Source organism: Dermochelys coriacea, chromosome 1 (genome assembly GCF_009764565.3).
Source record: "Dermochelys coriacea isolate rDerCor1 chromosome 1, rDerCor1.pri.v4, whole genome shotgun sequence".
Taxonomy (NCBI): domain Eukaryota; kingdom Metazoa; phylum Chordata; order Testudines; family Dermochelyidae; genus Dermochelys; species Dermochelys coriacea.
In genome coordinates this window covers 141313313-141331112 of record NC_050068.2, presented here as the reverse complement: position 1 = coordinate 141331112, position 17800 = coordinate 141313313, and the positions used below count along the sequence as shown (strand labels likewise).

At 44.1% G+C, this 17800-nt stretch overlaps 1 protein-coding gene across 2 annotated transcripts in view; it reads left to right on the top strand.

Moving 5' to 3' along the window:
* The window catches only part of SMPX (small muscle protein X-linked), a 60886-nt gene that overhangs the window by 14290 nt on the left and 28796 nt on the right, over positions 1–17800 (top strand). For both annotated transcript variants that reach the window (XM_043504755.1, XM_043504752.1), the window contains exon 4: positions 357–504. In XM_043504755.1, the coding sequence (XP_043360690.1) occupies positions 357–491 (135 nt within the window). In that variant the 3' untranslated portion in view covers positions 492–504. The remainder of the gene's footprint in view (positions 1–356; positions 505–17800) is intronic.

Genomic DNA, 17800 nt, shown 5'->3' with positions numbered 1-17800 from the left:
TACAAGATATTAGGTCATAAAAATGGACATTTACTTTTCTTCCTTTTGGCTGCCTATGGCACTCCACCAGATTCACTTCCCATTATTCCTTTAACATAATAAATTGCTACTCACATGTAGAAAGATGTAAATCCTTGTGCATTCAGCACACTTTAATAACATATTTTTCAAAACATGTGCAGGCATCTCAAGTCATCTACTAACCAAGTTAATTCCTTCTTACAGCTGTCCAGTTTCCACTGTGATTACATTTAGCATAAAAAAAACCTTTTCATATTTCCCCATTAAACTGACCTCTGTTTATGCTCAAGAGATGTGTATGGTTATCGTAAGGTGACTATTTTCCCTTTGCACAGAGCGTTCCTGCTTCTACAGAGGAGGAGAAGAAGCAGCTCCCAGGAGCCAAGAAACTTCCAGGCCCTGCTGTCAACTTATCAGAGATCCAGAATATAAAGAGTGAGCTGAAATTTGTCCCCAGAGCTGGTCAGTAGTAGAAAAGAACAGGTGAGTAAAAGAGATCTTTCTTTGCTGTGGCTTTAGGAACTACAGGCAGATCCAAAGCCCATTTATGTCAATGGGAAAACACACACACTCTCACAATTAGGAGTTTGTCTATGATCAGTAGCAAAGCTTTTAAATAGAAAAATTCATGAACATAGCAAAGACATTGATTTAAAAATTATTTTCACCTGATTTTGAAGAAGTCTCGTAAATCTCTCTAAATCTCGGCCTCTGTTGTCTTACATTCTGGCTATTTTTGGACTTGAGTCCTAAAGCAAGGAACTTCCATCTCTATTAAAAAAAGCATTGGCCGATTTCCTTCAAAAGCCTGAATCCGTAAAGGCGCCTCAGGCAATAACAACGAGGGTTCAGTTTTAAAGGGGGAGGGGGACAACTGAACCTGGCTAAAAATAGCAAAAGTGATTTGTATCACATAGTATCTAACAGAACAGTACATTTGCCAATTATTTCTATTGAAACAAGTCCTTTGTATCCTGGAGAAAGGGCAGAGGAGCTGTAAGTGAAATAAAAGAATGGCATCTGGAATCTTCTGCCTAGTCACATAAAAGAAGAACAAAGCAATATAGAACATAATGCAGGAGGATTCTGTAACTGCAGAACTGAAGAGTATCCGGGGCCTGGAAGGATATGATGTGCAATCAAAATGATTTGGCCCAAAACACATTGCAACATTTATTTGTTTTTGTGTTCAACATAAATGTGTCAATTTACAAAAAAACCCAACCAAACAAAACACCCCTTTAATTCTTTATTGTGTTTTGCCTGCTGTGGCAAAATGTTCCTGTGATTTTCAAGTAACAACAGAGGCTTTCTCCTTAGGAAACCTGGGAAAAGGGAAATTAACCTTTTTGTAAAATGTAATATTGTAGTCATCATATTAAACCCAGTGCCCAGAGAAATATGAATTTTTAATGCAGAGCTTTAAAGTTTCCTCCTTCTATGAGAGATATTCAGAGCTAAATTTAACCCCAGATTTAGTTTCAGATGACTGTTATTCTTAATGTTTGAAAATTGTTGTCTTATAATTAGTCTACTGGGGATCTGGCAATGATGATTATCACATGCCCTGAAGTTCAATATAAGAAAATACATTGCTACATGGATGGATACCCAACTAAATTAAATCTTTAAAGCTGTTAGATCATCATACAGCAAAATAACTTGGCATTGCAGTTGTATTCCCTTCTTTCCCAACCCGTCTTCTCATGCTTTTATTGCCTCTCAGGTTTGGAGAGTGACATGAATGGGGGTGCTGAGTCAGATAGCTTAGGGAAAGTGAAGGAATTAAGGAATGCCTTAGAAAGGGATGAAGGGGAACTTTTGGCTCTGTCGGGGCTTTTATATCCCAGCCCGGGGAGCTTCCATTAGAAGGTGGGGACACTATGTGGTGCTGAATCACCAGCTGGGAGCAGCAAGGGATAGTGCAGGGCCCAATTCCTCCCCATTGGAGCCTGAGCTTTGGGTTGGCCATGACTGGAGGAGCAGCTCCAGGGCTGGCAGTGGCATTGGTAGTCTAGTTGCAGGTGTGGGTAGAAGCAAAAGAGGAGACCACATGGTGCTGTAACTCCTTGTCAGGGCCGTGGGGTGGCAGGCCCAGCTCCTTCTTCTGGCCATGTTTATAAATGCACTCACTTGGGTACCAATCATGCTTTTAGCCAGAATTTGGCCTAAGGAGAGCATTCGGCCATATGACTTGCCTATCATTGAAGTGTTGTTTGGCTCACTAATAGGCTAACCTGACAGACCCTTGTACCCTTATGTTGTTTGGCCGTCATGTATCAACATTGTTATTTTCCAGCCTGTAGTGTGGCCCTGCTCCCCTGCCTTCCTCTCTCTATTATCACCCTTGTGCACAGACCATCTCATTCACCTTCCTGTGAAGACAAAGTTCAGATTCCTTTGAGAACTGCAGCAAATAACTTTTCTCAGATACAACAGTCAAAACCCAAATCCGTTTATATTAAACAATAGAACTCTTAGGAACAAGGAATGGCCACACTGGATCAGATCTGAGGTCCACCTACTCTGGTATCCTGTGGCTGACAATGGCCAGTGCTTCAGAGGAAGGTGTAAGAACTCCACAGGAGGGAGATGGGGATAATCTGCCCCCACATTAGAGCTCATTCTGATCTCTAATAGCTAGAGAGTCTACTGTTAATTTACAGAAATGAGTTAGGGTACATCTCTACAGCAAAAAAGCCCCACAGCAGCAGGTCAGAATGACTCAGGCTTGTGCTACGGGGCTAAAAGTAGCAGTTTAAATGTTCCCGCTCGGGCTGGAGTCTTGGTGGGTCTCAGAGCCTGGGCTCCAGCCCAAATGGTTATGTCTGCACTGCTGTTTTTAGCCCAGTAGTACAAGCCCCATGAGCCCAAGTCCCCTGAGACTCACTGCCTCTGGGTATTGTTGCCGTGTAGACGCACCCTTAGTCAAATAACAAGCACAGGAAGAGGAAGAGCTATGGAAAGTTCTCCTCAGCAGCCCTAGACTTTGTATTGCGGCAATTGTAGGGTTACCTCCTCAGCAACCCATTAGAAATCTGTCTGGCCTCTGAAAAGCTGTCAACAGAGCAGCATCTCTAACAGTAGTTTCACTTGAGAGAAATGAGCCTTCGGGTCATAGGACTCTTTTACCCCTCAGTTATAAGAATGGCTTTCTTTGATGTGTAGATATCAATTATTTATAAAATATGTTTGTTTCCCTATTGCGGTGTTAGATGGTCACATTAACTTTCCTTCCAATCAAACTCTTGTTTGTAAGTACAAAAGTATGATTTCTATTACCCAACATAGATTGCCTTTAAACAGCATCGTGCTTAAGAGGGTTTCCTTCTTTCTTTCCCTGGTCATTGATTCAGACACCGTATTCAGTTAGCTTGTCTTTTATCCCCACATTTAAGCAGAACAAGAGGAAACAGCTAACACTGAAATACAATAATACAAACCCTAGGCATCTTCTCTAATGAACATGCCTTGTCCTGCTAACATTTGTACTCTACACCTTGCTTGTACTTTGCCATGGTATCAGCTCACATTGATAAGTCAGCACAGCCCTGGAGTTCCAGATTAAGGGGAAAACCTATCCACTTCCCTATGCTTGAGCATCTGGGCCTGGCACTGTGGCACAGGGAGAAGGGGGCCATTCAGAGCTGGAATGAGATTACAGAAACCTCCCTCCGGGACCGTGAGTAGTAACACAGGCAAATAACAATAATAATAAAAAAGTCACTGCATGTTTGTTGCTTCCACCTCCAGGCTGCAGTAGAGTCTGCAAGTCTGCATTCCCCCCACACTCTGTACATCCAACTTCCTGCCCTCCTGCCCTATCTTGCCCCACCAGAGTATATAACTGATGGATCTTATTGTCTGTAGCTTCACCAGCTCATACGCACTCCTCCCCGAAGCCTGCTGGCTGCTGGGGTACATTCCATCCCCACTGAGCTGGGCTCCCTGGCATGGAGTTCTGAAATCCTAGTTTTCTTCTGCACTGCAGTAACTGCGATGCAGGAAGGGCCCTCTGCAGCCAAGGGTGAGGGGGCAGGATTGTCTCATCAGAGCATAGTGCAATATGCTACCATGTCCTATGTATACCCCTCTTATGCAGGGGCAAGGTGGTAGTGTCACAGAGAGTACTATAGGGGAGACGGAGGAGTTAGTTTCGGTATTAGGCAAATATGAAAAATAAATTGCATTGCATAAGGTTTTCTTAGAAAGATTTATATTTTTACTCTTTTTTGAGCTTTAAATGAAAGAACATAGCAACATGTTTTATGACAAGGAGCACCTCAAGCTTACATATATAAGGATCCACTATCACATATGTCTTAATAGCCTGTCTCCTTACATAATGCAGAAAAAACTCCCAGGATACTTCCATAGCACTTATAGGATTATCCTGTGGTGCCCGGACGGGAGAGACTCCTTAGGTCTATGGCAAAGTACTGAATACCAAAATGGAAGCCTTCTCTCTCCTCCACACCTCTAAAGAGAGGTCCTCAACATGGCTAAAGATGGAAGGGCACATTCATAGCCTAAATCTTGCCAATAATTTAATATCCTCAGGTTTCAGAGTAGCAGCCGTGTTAGTCTGTATTCTCAAAAAGAAAAGGAGTACTTGTGGCACCTTAGAGACTAACAAATTTATTAGAGCATAAGCTTTCGTGAGCTACAGCTCACTTCATCGGATGCATTTGGTGGAAAAAACAGAGTAGAGATTTATATACACACACACAGAGAACATGAAACAATGGGTTTATCATACACACTGTAAGGAGAGTGATCACTTAAGATAAGCCATCACCAACAGCAGGGGGGGGAAGGAGGAAAACCTTTCATGGTGACAAGCAGGTAGGCTAATTCCAGCAGTTAACAAGAATATCAGAGGAACAGTGGGGGGTGGGGTGGGAGGGAGAAATACCATGGGGAAATAGTTTTACTTTGTGTAATGACTCATCCATTCCCAGTCTCTATTCAAGCCTAAGTTAATTGTATCCAGTTTGCAAATTAATTCCAATTCAGCAGTCTCTCGTTGGAGTCTGTTTTTGAAGCTTTTTGTTGAAGTATAGCCACTCTTAGGTCTGTGATCGAGTGACCAGAGAGATTGAAGTGTTCTCCAACTGGTTTTTGAATGTTATAATTCTTGACGTCTGATTTGTGTCCATTCATTCTTTTACGTAGAGACTGTCCAGTTTGGCCAATGTACATGGCAGAGGGGCATTGCTGGCACATGATGGCATATATCACATTGGTAGATGCGCAGGTGAAGGAGCCTCTGATAGTGTGGCTGATGTGATTAGGCCCTATGATGGTATCCCCTGAATAGATATGTGGACAGAGTTGGCAACGGGCTTTGTTGCAAGGATAGGTTCCTGGGTTAGTGGTTCTGTTGTGTGGTGTGTGGTTGCTGGTGAGTATTTGCTTCAGATTGGGGGGCTGTCTGTAAGCAAGGACTGGTCTGTCTCCCAAGATCTGAGAGAGCGATGGCTCGTCCTTCAGGATAGGTTGTAGATCCTTGATGATGCGTTGGAGGGGTTTTAGTTGGGGGCTGAAGGTGATGGCTAGTGGCGTTCTGTTGTTTTCTTTGTTGGGCCTGTCCTGTAGTAGGTGACTTCTGGGTACTCTTCTGGCTCTGTCAATCTGTTTCTTCACTTCAGCAGGTGGGTATTGTAGTTGTAGGAATGCATGATAGAGATCTTGTAGGTGTTTGTCTCTGTCTGAGGGGTTGGAGCAAATGCGGTTATATCGTAGCGCTTGGCTGTAGACAATGGATCGAGTGGTATGATCTGGATGAAAGCTAGAGGCATGTAGGTAGGAATAGCGGTCAGTAGGTTTCCGATATAGGGTGGTGTTTATGTGACCATCGCTTATTAGCACCGTAGTGTCCAGGAAGTGGATCTCTTGTGTGGACTGGTCCAGGCTGAGGTTGATGGTGGGATGGAAATTGTTGAAATCATGGTGGAATTCCTCAAGAGCTTCTTTCTCATGGGTCCAGATGATGAAGATGTCATCAATGTAGCGCAAGTAGAGTAGGGGCATTAGGGAACGAGAGCTGAGGAAGCGTTGTTCTAAGTCAGCCATAAAAATGTTGGCATACTGTGGGGCCATGCGGGTACCCATCGCAGTGCCGCTGATTTGAAGGTATACATTGTCACCAAATGTGAAATAGTTATGGGTCAGGACAAAGTCACAAAGTTCTGCCACCAGGTTAGCCGTGACAGTATCGGGGATACTGTTCCTGACGGCTTGTAGTCCATCTTTGTGTGGAATGTTGGTGTAGAGGGCTTCTACATCCATCGTGGCTAGGATGGTGTTTTTAGGAAGATCACCAATGGACTGTAGTTTCCTCAGGAAATCGGTGGTGTCTCGAAGATAGCTGGGAGTGCTGGTAACGAAGGGCCTGAGGAGGGAGTCTACATAGCCAGACAATCCTGCTGTCAGGGTGCCAATGCCTGAGATGATGGGGCGTCCAGGATTTCCAGGTTTATGGATCTTGGGTAGCAGATAGAATACCCCAGGTCCTGGCTCCAGGGGTGTGTCTGTGCGGATTTGTTCTTGTGCTCTTTCAGGGAGTTTCTTGAGCAAATGCTGTAGTTTCTTTTGGTAACTCTCAGTGGGATCAGAGGGTAATGGCTTGTAGAAAGTGGTGTTGGAGAGCTGCCTAGTAGCCTCTTGTTCATACTCTGACCTATTCATGATGACGACAGCACCTCCTTTGTCAGCCTTTTTGATTATGATGTCAGAGTTGTTTCTGAGGCTGTGGATGGCACTGTGTTCTGCATGGCTGAGGTTATGGGGTAAGCGATGCTGCTTTTCCACAATTTCAGCTCGTGCACGTCGGCGGAAGCAGTCTATGTAGAAATCCAGGCTGCTGTTTCGACCTTCAGGAGGAGTCCACCTAGAATCCTTCTTTTTGTAGTGTTGGCAGGAAGGTCTCTGTGGGTTAATATGTTGGTCAGAGGTGTGTTGGAAATATTCCTTGAGTCTGAGACGTCGAAAATAGGATTGTAGGTCACCACAGAACTGTATCATGTTCGTGGGGGTGGAGGGGCAAAAGGAGAGGTCCCGAGATAGGACAGATTCTTCCGCTGGGCTAAGAGTATAGTTGGATAGATTAATAACATTCAAATACAAATCTATAAATCTATAAATCTATACTATAAATAGATTTATAACATTCAAAAACCAGTTGGAGAACACTTCAATCTCTCTGGTCACTCGATCACAGACCTAAGAGTGGCTATACTTCAACAAAAAAGCTTCAAAAACAGACTCCAACGAGAGACTGCTGAATTGGAATTAATTTGCAAACTGGATACAATTAACTTAGGCTTGAATAGAGACTGGGAATGGATGAGTCATTACACAAAGTAAAACTATTTCCCCATGGTATTTCTCCCTCCCACCCCACCCCCCACTGTTCCTCTGATATTCTTGTTAACTGCTGGAATTAGCCTACCTGCTTGTCACCATGAAAGGTTTTCCTCCTTCCCCCCCCTGCTGTTGGTGATGGCTTATCTTAAGTGATCACTCTCCTTACAGTGTGTATGATAAACCCATTGTTTCATGTTCTCTGTGTGTGTGTATATAAATCTCTACTCTGTTTTTTCCACCAAATGCATCCGATGAAGTGAGCTGTAGCTCACGAAAGCTTATGCTCTAATAAATTTGTTAGTCTCTAAGGTGCCACAAGTACTCCTTTTCTTTTTGAGAATACAGACTAACACGGCTGCTACTCTGAAACCTGTGATTATGCAAGGCACTGAATTTAGCCGTATAGAGTGGAAATCTGTCAACTTCATGAAAAAACTCGCACAGATACAGACAGACATCATCTTCCTCTCCAAATGCAAACAGATGGACATCATACCGAAAGGACTGAAGGTAAAAAATCCATTACAATCTACATACCACACAGACTATGCTGACAGCTTGTGCCACACACTCTCAAGGAAACTGCGGAACCACCTGATCAACATCCTCTACAGCAAACAGGGAAAGATTAAGAATGAGCTCTCAAAACTGGATACTCTCATAAAGAACCAACCTTCCACACAAACTTCCTCGTGGCTGGACTTTACAAAAACTAGACAAGCCATTTACAAAACACACTTTGATTCTCTACAAAAGAAAAAGGACACTAAGCTATCTAAACTACTATATGCCACAAGGGGCCACAACAATGGTTCCCGTAACCCACCCAGCAATATTGTTAATCTATCCAACTATACTCTTAGCCCAGCGGAAGAATCTGTCCTATCTCGGGGCCTCTCCTTTTGCCCCTCCACCCCCACGAACATGATACAGTTCTGTGGTGACCTACAATCCTATTTTCGACGTCTCAGACTCAAGGAATATTTCCAACACACCTCTGACCAACATATTAACCCACAGAGACCTTCCTGCCAACACTACAAAAAGAAGGATTCTAGGTGGACTCCTCCTGAAGGTCGAAACAGCAGCCTGGATTTCTACATAGACTGCTTCCGCCGACGTGCACGAGCTGAAATTGTGGAAAAGCAGCATCGCTTACCCCATAACCTCAGCCATGCAGAACACAGTGCCATCCACAGCCTCAGAAACAACTCTGACATCATAATCAAAAAGGCTGACAAAGGAGGTGCTGTCGTCATCATGAATAGGTCAGAGTATGAACAAGAGGCTACTAGGCAGCTCTCCAACACCACTTTCTACAAGCCATTACCCTCTGATCCCACTGAGAGTTACCAAAAGAAACTACAGCATTTGCTCAAGAAACTCCCTGAAAGAGCACAAGAACAAATCCGCACAGACACACCCCTGGAGCCAGGACCTGGGGTATTCTATCTGCTACCCAAGATCCATAAACCTGGAAATCCTGGACGCCCCATCATCTCAGGCATTGGCACCCTGACAGCAGGATTGTCTGGCTATGTAGACTCCCTCCTCAGGCCCTTCGTTACCAGCACTCCCAGCTATCTTCGAGACACCACCGATTTCCTGAGGAAACTACAGTCCATTGGTGATCTTCCTAAAAACACCATCCTAGCCACGATGGATGTAGAAGCCCTCTACACCAACATTCCACACAAAGATGGACTACAAGCCGTCAGGAACAGTATCCCCGATACTGTCACGGCTAACCTGGTGGCAGAACTTTGTGACTTTGTCCTGACCCATAACTATTTCACATTTGGTGACAATGTATACCTTCAAATCAGCGGCACTGCGATGGGTACCCGCATGGCCCCACAGTATGCCAACATTTTTATGGCTGACTTAGAACAACGCTTCCTCAGCTCTCGTTCCCTAATGCCCCTACTCTACTTGCGCTACATTGATGACAACTTCATCATCTGGACCCATGGAAAAGAAGCTCTTGAGGAATTCCACCATGATTTCAACAATTTCCATCCCACCATCAACCTCAGCCTGGACCAGTCCACACAAGAGATCCACTTCCTGGACACTACGGTGCTAATAAGCGATGGTCACATAAACACCACCCTATATCGGAAACCTACTGACCGCTATTCCTACCTACATGCCTCTAGCTTTCATCCAGATCATACCACTCGATCCATTGTCTACAGCCAAGCGCTACGATATAACCGCATTTGCTCCAACCCCTCAGACAGAGACAAACACCTACAAGATCTCTATCATGCATTCCTACAACTACAATACCCACCTGCTGAAGTGAAGAAACAGATTGACAGAGCCAGAAGAGTACCCAGAAGTCACCTACTACAGGACAGGCCCAACAAAGAAAACAACAGAACGCCACTAGCCATCACCTTCAGCCCCCAACTAAAACCCCTCCAACGCATCATCAAGGATCTACAACCTATCCTGAAGGACGAGCCATCGCTCTCTCAGATCTTGGGAGACAGACCAGTCCTTGCTTACAGACAGCCCCCCAATCTGAAGCAAATACTCACCAGCAACCACACACCACACAACAGAACCACAAACCCAGGAACCTATCCTTGCAACAAAGCCCGTTGCCAACTCTGTCCACATATCTATTCAGGGGATACCATCATAGGGCCTAATCACATCAGCCACACTATCAGAGGCTCCTTCACCTGCGCATCTACCAATGTGATATATGCCATCATGTGCCAGCAATGCCCCTCTGCCATGTACATTGGCCAAACTGGACAGTCTCTACGTAAAAGAATGAATGGACACAAATCAGACGTCAAGAATTATAACATTCAAAAACCAGTTGGAGAACACTTCAATCTCTCTGGTCACTCGATCACAGACCTAAGAGTGGCTATACTTCAACAAAAAAGCTTCAAAAACAGACTCCAACGAGAGACTGCTGAATTGGAATTAATTTGCAAACTGGATACAATTAACTTAGGCTTGAATAGAGACTGGGAATGGATGAGTCATTACACAAAGTAAAACTATTTCCCCATGGTATTTCTCCCTCCCACCCCACCCCCCACTGTTCCTCTGATATTCTTGTTAACTGCTGGAATTAGCCTACCTGCTTGTCACCATGAAAGGTTTTCCTCCTTCCCCCCCCTGCTGTTGGTGATGGCTTATCTTAAGTGATCACTCTCCTTACAGTGTGTATGATAAACCCATTGTTTCATGTTCTCTGTGTGTGTGTATATAAATCTCTACTCTGTTTTTTCCACCAAATGCATCCGATGAAGTGAGCTGTAGCTCACGAAAGCTTATGCTCTAATAAATTTGTTAGTCTCTAAGGTGCCACAAGTACTCCTTTTCTTTTTAATATCCTCAGCCTCTCAGTTTCCGTTGATTTGGGCAAGAGTATAAAAAATATATATAACTAAAGGCAGATCAAAGGACCTTATGTCAGATCTCACCCACTCTCTGAGCAGCTTGTAACAGTTTGGTATAATGACTAACACATGTAAAGACATCAAGACAGTGCAGCTGTGTTCCTGTTTAAGCACTTTAAGTAGGAGGCAGATAGCACAGTCCAGAGTGATAAGGGAAAAGTATGGGCTAGATGAGTTTTTAGCACTCAATTTAACATGATTGCCCATTAGGGTGACCAAATGTCCCAATATCAGAGGCTTTGTCTTATATAGGCAACTATACCCCTTTGCCTTAAAAAAAAAAAGTGTCTGATTTTTCACACTTGCTAACTGGTCACCTTGCTGCTCACCCTCTCATTCACTGTTTAGCCCAGTGTTTGTCTGAGGTAGTTTTTGCATTCTTTACCCCTAGTTTCTCTTTTGTCAACTTCAGAGAGGATCAATCCCTGTTCCTCTGCTAAGGGGGCTATTTTCAGTATGGCCAACCCCAAGTGGTCAACAAGCATGTCAGACCTCCCAAAATTATGACATTGGCTTTAAAATTAATAAATAATTGTAATACATAATAAATAATAAGTATAATAATAACCATCAATAATAAATAATAGTAAATTTTGGGTCGTTTTGGTTGCCTTCTGGTTTTTGAGCCTTTAAAGTATGGTCAGGTCATGTTTTCAGGCTTCTCTCTGCAACCACAAGGGCTAGGAACGTTTCTTTTAAAAATGAAAACTGAAATTCCCACATAATCACTTGTCTCCAGATGCTGAGACATCAGGAAGAACCCCAAATAGCATGAGATTCACAATAAAATCATCAGTTGGTGACACAGTCAACCTCATTCCCACCTGCTCCAGTTCTGAGTCAATTATTCCCCCCATCTTTTTCTTTTAGAGACCAATTTCTTCATTTGTTATTTCCGTGACCAGACAGGGCAGTGAACTCCTGGAAACTGAGTAAATGGCGAGGCTGTTGCCTCTGAAGCAGACTGTGACTGCCACCAGGAGCCACTGCTGAGACCATCCACTCCCTCTCCTCCACTATCCATCAAATGTTACTGAGAGCAGCTACCGTTAATTTCCTGCCCCTTTGCAAATCATGGAGAGTTTTCCTACAGCGCCAATGACATCCTATGGCTTGAATGGGGGAATGGAGGCAGAGAAAAGATTGAGGAGACTTTGGCTGCTTATATCCCTCAGCACAGGTGAAGGACCCTAGGAAATTTTATGAGGAGTTACACAGGATAGAGTGAGGGAAGGAACACACTCCTTCCTACTGATGGGCAGGAGCACCTATATGAGACAATCAAACAGGCAATAACTGAGTGTTGCCCTTTTGGACATGAAAACTAACTGCACTGACACCTTCAAAGCAAGGATTCAAAGATTACAGAGCATTTTGCTCAACACTGGAAAAGATCTGCATTAATTTTTCTTTTAACAGAAATGTGCAAAACAATTCTTTACATTCACCAACATCTTTATTTTAAACAGATAATGTTTATACTTGGATGATACATCCACAGATGAATAATTCAAAGAATTGTCATATTTTATAGAAAATGTGACAAGAAGCATGTACTGGTCGTTAAAATTTAAACAAATTATATCCCATTATAGCAACCTCTTATGTTCAGGAGCTAATTTCCAGAGTTTGAAGTTGTGAACACTTGTGCATGCACCTCCCCGCCTCAGTTATGTTTACCCCCCTCAGAAGTTCTAATACACTCTAAGCAACAAAAAGTTTTTCACACAAGTGCTGTGAGGTCTTCAAATAGTCCTTTTCATTTCAGTCTACAATGAGAGATAGAATTTTTCAGATCAGCAGGGAGAAGGTTCCAGCTAAGTGGTTCAGAAGTAGACAATGCCCTACTTCCATATCATTTTGTGTGTGTGTGTGAATTAGGGCTATTAAATAATTGGTTTCCTTCGATCATGGTGGATTACATAATACTGTGCGCTGAGCCTTTATTGTGAGACATATTTAGACACTGCAAGCTAACTTTCCAACAGTGCTGTTCTTGCATAACTTTCTAAGGATTAGGTTGCTGTTTAATCACTGGTGAGTTGGAAGCATCCTACAAAGGAAGTCCAGAAACATAGGATGACTCTGGAAGCTACCAGGGATGCAGGTCTTCCTTTTGGTGGAACAGCTTACTTCCCTGATATGCTGGCCAGTCGTGCTGGATAGAGTATGTGGGAAGATGGAGCACAGCCATTGCTCTGCCTCTTGCCTGCCTCTCTACATATGCAATATAAATTACATCAGTTAAAAAAAACAGTTGGAATGCAGTCTCCATAGAACTTTCTGAACATGTGATTATCTATCCCTAAAATCTAAGGCTCCATTTCTACAATCTGATCTGTGTAGACTAGAGGTAGGCAAACTACAGCCCGTGGACCACATTCAGCCCGTGGTATCCTCCTGCCCGGCCCCTGAGCTCCTGGCCCAGGAGGCTCGCCCCTCGCCCCTCCCCTGCTGTCCCCCCTCCCCCACAGCTTCAGCTTACTGCGCTGCCAGCACAAAGCACTGGGCAGTGGGGCTGCGAGCTCTTGCCAGGCAGCACAGCTGCAGAGCCTTGGCCTGACCTGGTGCTGTGCGGTGGTGTGGCTGGCTCCAGCCGGGCGGTGCGGCTGCCTGTCCCGGTGCTGTGGGTGGTGTGGCTGTAATGCCGCCAGCCACCAGTGCTCCAGGTAGCGCGTTAAAGGGGCAGGGAGCAGTGGGGGGTTGGATAGAGGGCAGAGGAGTTCAGGATGGTGGGGAGTTCGGGGTGGTGGTCAGGGGGTGGGGATGTGGATAGGGGTCAGGGTGGTCAGAGGGCAGGGAACAGGGGGGTTGAATGGCGGCAGGGGTCCCAGGGGGAAGTCAGGAATGAGAGGAGGGGTTGGATGGGGCAGCGGGGTGCAGCCAGGGGCAGGGGTTCTGGGGGTGGTCAAGGAGAAGAGGTGGTTGAGTGGGGCAGAGGTCCCAGGGGGGCAGTCAGGAATGAGAGGAGGGGTTGGATGGGGTGGCAGGGGCAGACGGGGCAGGGGTTCTGGGGGTGATCAGGGGACGGGGATTGGGGGGTTGGATGGAGCAGGAGTCCCGTGGGGGACTGTCGGGGGGTCGGATAGGGGGCAAAGGCCAGGCCATGCCTGGCTGTTTGGGGAGGCACAGCCTCCCCTAACCGGCCCTCCATACAATTTCGGAAACCCGATGTGGCCCTCAGGCCAAAAAGTTTGCCTGCTCCTGGTGTAGACAGACTCTGATTCCCACAGAAAGTCTCGCTGACATAAATGGAGCTTTGCATAGGCTTAAAGGCGCATTCATGGGGATCCAGTTGCCTTTGGTCATTAGAAATTATATGGTCTGCAGGAGAAAAATACATACAGTAATATATGATTTTTCTTGGGAGCATCACACAGAACAGTTACAGAGCTATGAATGAGATTATATAGTGGTTTTACCTCCCTATACAGGGAAATTATATCATCATCTTAAGCCATGTGCAGTGCACCCATGCAATATGGTGACAAGCCTATAATAAATATTACAAATACTTAACCATATAAAGTTCAAGCACCATAGATTATAAGTATCATAATCAGAGTAAAGGGCTAACTGCTCTCAAACACACAACGTGCAACTCAATCCCTTTTTAATGGTACAACACTTTTCATCAAATTTACATAAATTGTAGTCAATTAAACTGACAGAGTGATTCGAAATATCATGGCTTGGACATGGCAATCAAGCTAATTTATTTCTCATAAACTTAGTCCCCTTGTCATTTCATTTTATAATGTTCTCCTCCTGTCATTTGATAGGAGACTACCTAATTAAGTTTTCACAGCCCTGCACTCAGGAACCATCTAAATTACTTTTTAAATGAACTTTGGATTTTTTGTCATCTAATTTGAAACTTTGAACTGATGTCATACAGACTACTTATAAGGAATATATTCCATTGCCTTTAAATAGGACAGTTTTAAACATATGGAGCCAAATCTAGAGATCCCTTGCTCCTTTCTCCCTCAGTCTGTAGTTAGGCAAACTTCCATTGGGTTCAGTGATAGTTTGCCAGTCTTGAGGCCTTATCTGTATTTGGGATTAGCCCTGAGTCAGCAATTGATGGCCAACAACTGGTGCAGCTGCATGGTTTCACCTGTACTTCATTTTGATGGATGTCACTCAGTTTAGTCCCAAAGTTACCTCAGTGCCACACAAATTGGATGTCCTGTCACTTTTCTTGTTGAAAATGATTAACATTGTCAATAAAGAGTCATGAAATTGATGCTGAAGTCCAAATTGATTACATTAAGGGAATGAATCCCACAACATTTTCAAGTTTCCTATTTGAATCATGTTTGGGTCTCTCTCATTCTGAGCCTTTGTCACATGTTATATTCCACATTTGGGCATTGGCATGTTGTAACTGCTCTGGGGAAAACCTCTAGTGTAGATAACAAAAGCCAGTTCAGCAAACCTCTGCTTGAAATCTCAAGTCAGCCAAACCAGTATGAACAGTGGCTTTCCTTGTCTACGTTTAGGGATTGCATTGGTGCAACTACATCTGTAATTGACCACCAATGCAATAAATCTCAAGACCAACAAAGACAGAGTAAAAGCCTCAGCATTGAGGCCCATAGTCAGAAGTTCCCCTTCCCTTTGGTAACATTTACTTTGAGTTGATAACACTGTTATTAATCCTTCAGCTTTTAATTCACTTGGGTCTTTGTTCATGTTTGTTGCCTTTGAGCAAATCTTGTTCTAAATTGCTACTATGCCCAGCACAACCATACAGAGCCACTCACGATGCATAAAGGCACTCCTGGAGCAAACAACAGCAATCAAAAAAGAGTGCAATCTGCTCTCTTCCTGTTCCAAACAAACTCACAAACAAGCAAGCAAACAAGGGGCAGACAAAGAATGTAAGAGCTTTTACTGAAGAAACATGAAAGAAAGGAAAAAGCATTCCCATAGCAAGACTGCTTCAACTCATGGGAGGGGAACCCATGACAGTAAATAGATAGTATTATTTTAAACCTTTGGGGATGCGGCCCTTATAATGAAAATTAAACAAGCACAAATGTATATAGAAATGGAATAAAATGTAAATACACAAAGACTTAGAAATGTATGTTCAGGCTTAAATAGGCAGAAGCCAGGGAAGCAGACTTACCGCTGTCACTGCTCTGTTGTTCCTGGGTCCTGTGTCAGTCCCAGAGTTTTCCAGTAACAGACACTATACCCTCCATTGGGTATGCAGAGATGAATTAAGGACACATTATCCTTTAGTTATCAATTTCTGAATTCCCTTACTTTTGTGAGTTGGTCTATAGTCGGTTCAATTGATCAATGCATCTGTGGCTTTGAGTGCTTTTTTTTCTGGGGGAGGGAACAGGGAAGGACTATCAGAAGGAAGGTACAATTAAATTTTTAAAAGCAGACAGGTTCTCTCAGGAAACAGAAGAGACATTTTTCAAGCTGTCAGGACTGGGATATTCCTTCATCTAAGGCTTCCTCAAAGAAGTGTCTCATATGCGAGGACAGTTCAGAGGGTCATGTACTCTGGTAAGGATGCCACCTAGGGAACCAGTAGACTTCATTCAATATTGGGATCCTCACATCACTGCTCCATTGGGTGACCAAGGACCAAGTTGTCCAGATGAGTTCTGTGGAAGATTCTTGGGAGCATGTGTATAATGATCTGGTTCCCAGGACCAGTCTTCTGTCCTGTACCCTTCCCAGTCAACGAGTTACCATATCTTCCCTCTTTGTATCTGGGAGTCTAGGATCTTGTGGACAAGGTATTCACCTTGGCCTTGGCCCGGTGGAAGGAGAGGTTTGGGAAAGGAATTGACAGAAGGGTTTAGGAGGGAGACACGGAATACAGGGTGCACCTTAAGATAGCAGGGAAGTTGAGTTCAAAGGTTACAGGATTGATTTGCCTACAGATCTGGTAGGGTCCTAGGTACTGGTGGTCCAAGTTTACATAAGGGTCTGCCTGTCTTCAGGTCTTTGGTGGGTAGTCATACCTTTTGTTTTACTGCAGATGTAGGGCCCTCCTGCTGGTGATGGTCAGCCTGATGTTTGTATGCTGTATTGGTTACATCTAGGTTTTGTTTCAACTCTTCCTGTGTTTGGTGGATTTGATGAACCAGGAACTGTGGGTACGGTGGGCAATGCATGGTGAAAAGGGGAGTGGCAACCATAATTTGTTTCAGAGTAGCAGCCGTGTTAGTCTGTATTCGCAAAAAGAAAAGGAGTACTTGTGGCACCTTAGAGACTAACAAATTTATTAGAGCATAAGCTTTCGTGAGCTACAGCTCACTTCATCGGATGCATTTGGTGGAAAAAACAGAGGAGAGATTTATATACACACACACAGAGAACATGAAACAATGGGTTTATCATACACACTGTAAGGAGAGTGATCACTTAAGATAAGCCATCACCCACAGCAGGGGGGGGAAAGGAGGAAAACCTTCCATGGTGACAAGCAGGTAGGCTAATTCCAGCAGTTAACAAGAATATCAGAGGAACAGTGGGGGGTGGGGTGGGGGGGAGAAATACCATGGGGAAATAGTTTTACTTTGTGTAATGACTCATCCATTCCCAGTCTCTATTCAAGCCTAAGTTAATTGTATCCAGTTTGCAAATTAATTCCAATTCAGCAGTCTCTCGTTGGAGTCTGTTTTTGAAGCTTTTTTGTTGAAGTATAGCCACTCTTAGGTCTGTGATCGAGTGACCAGAGAGATTGAAGTGTTCTCCAACTGTTTTTTGAATGTTATAATTCTTGACGTCTGATTTGTGTCCATTCATTCTTTTACGTAGAGACTGTCCAGTTTGGCCAATGTACATGGCAGAGGGGCATTGCTGGCACATGATGGCATATATCACATTGGTAGATGCGCAGGTGAACGAGCCTCTGATAGTGTGGCTGATGTGATTAGGCCCTATGATGGTATCCCCTGAATAGATATGTGGACAGAGTTGGCAACGGGCTTTGTTGCAAGGATAGGTTC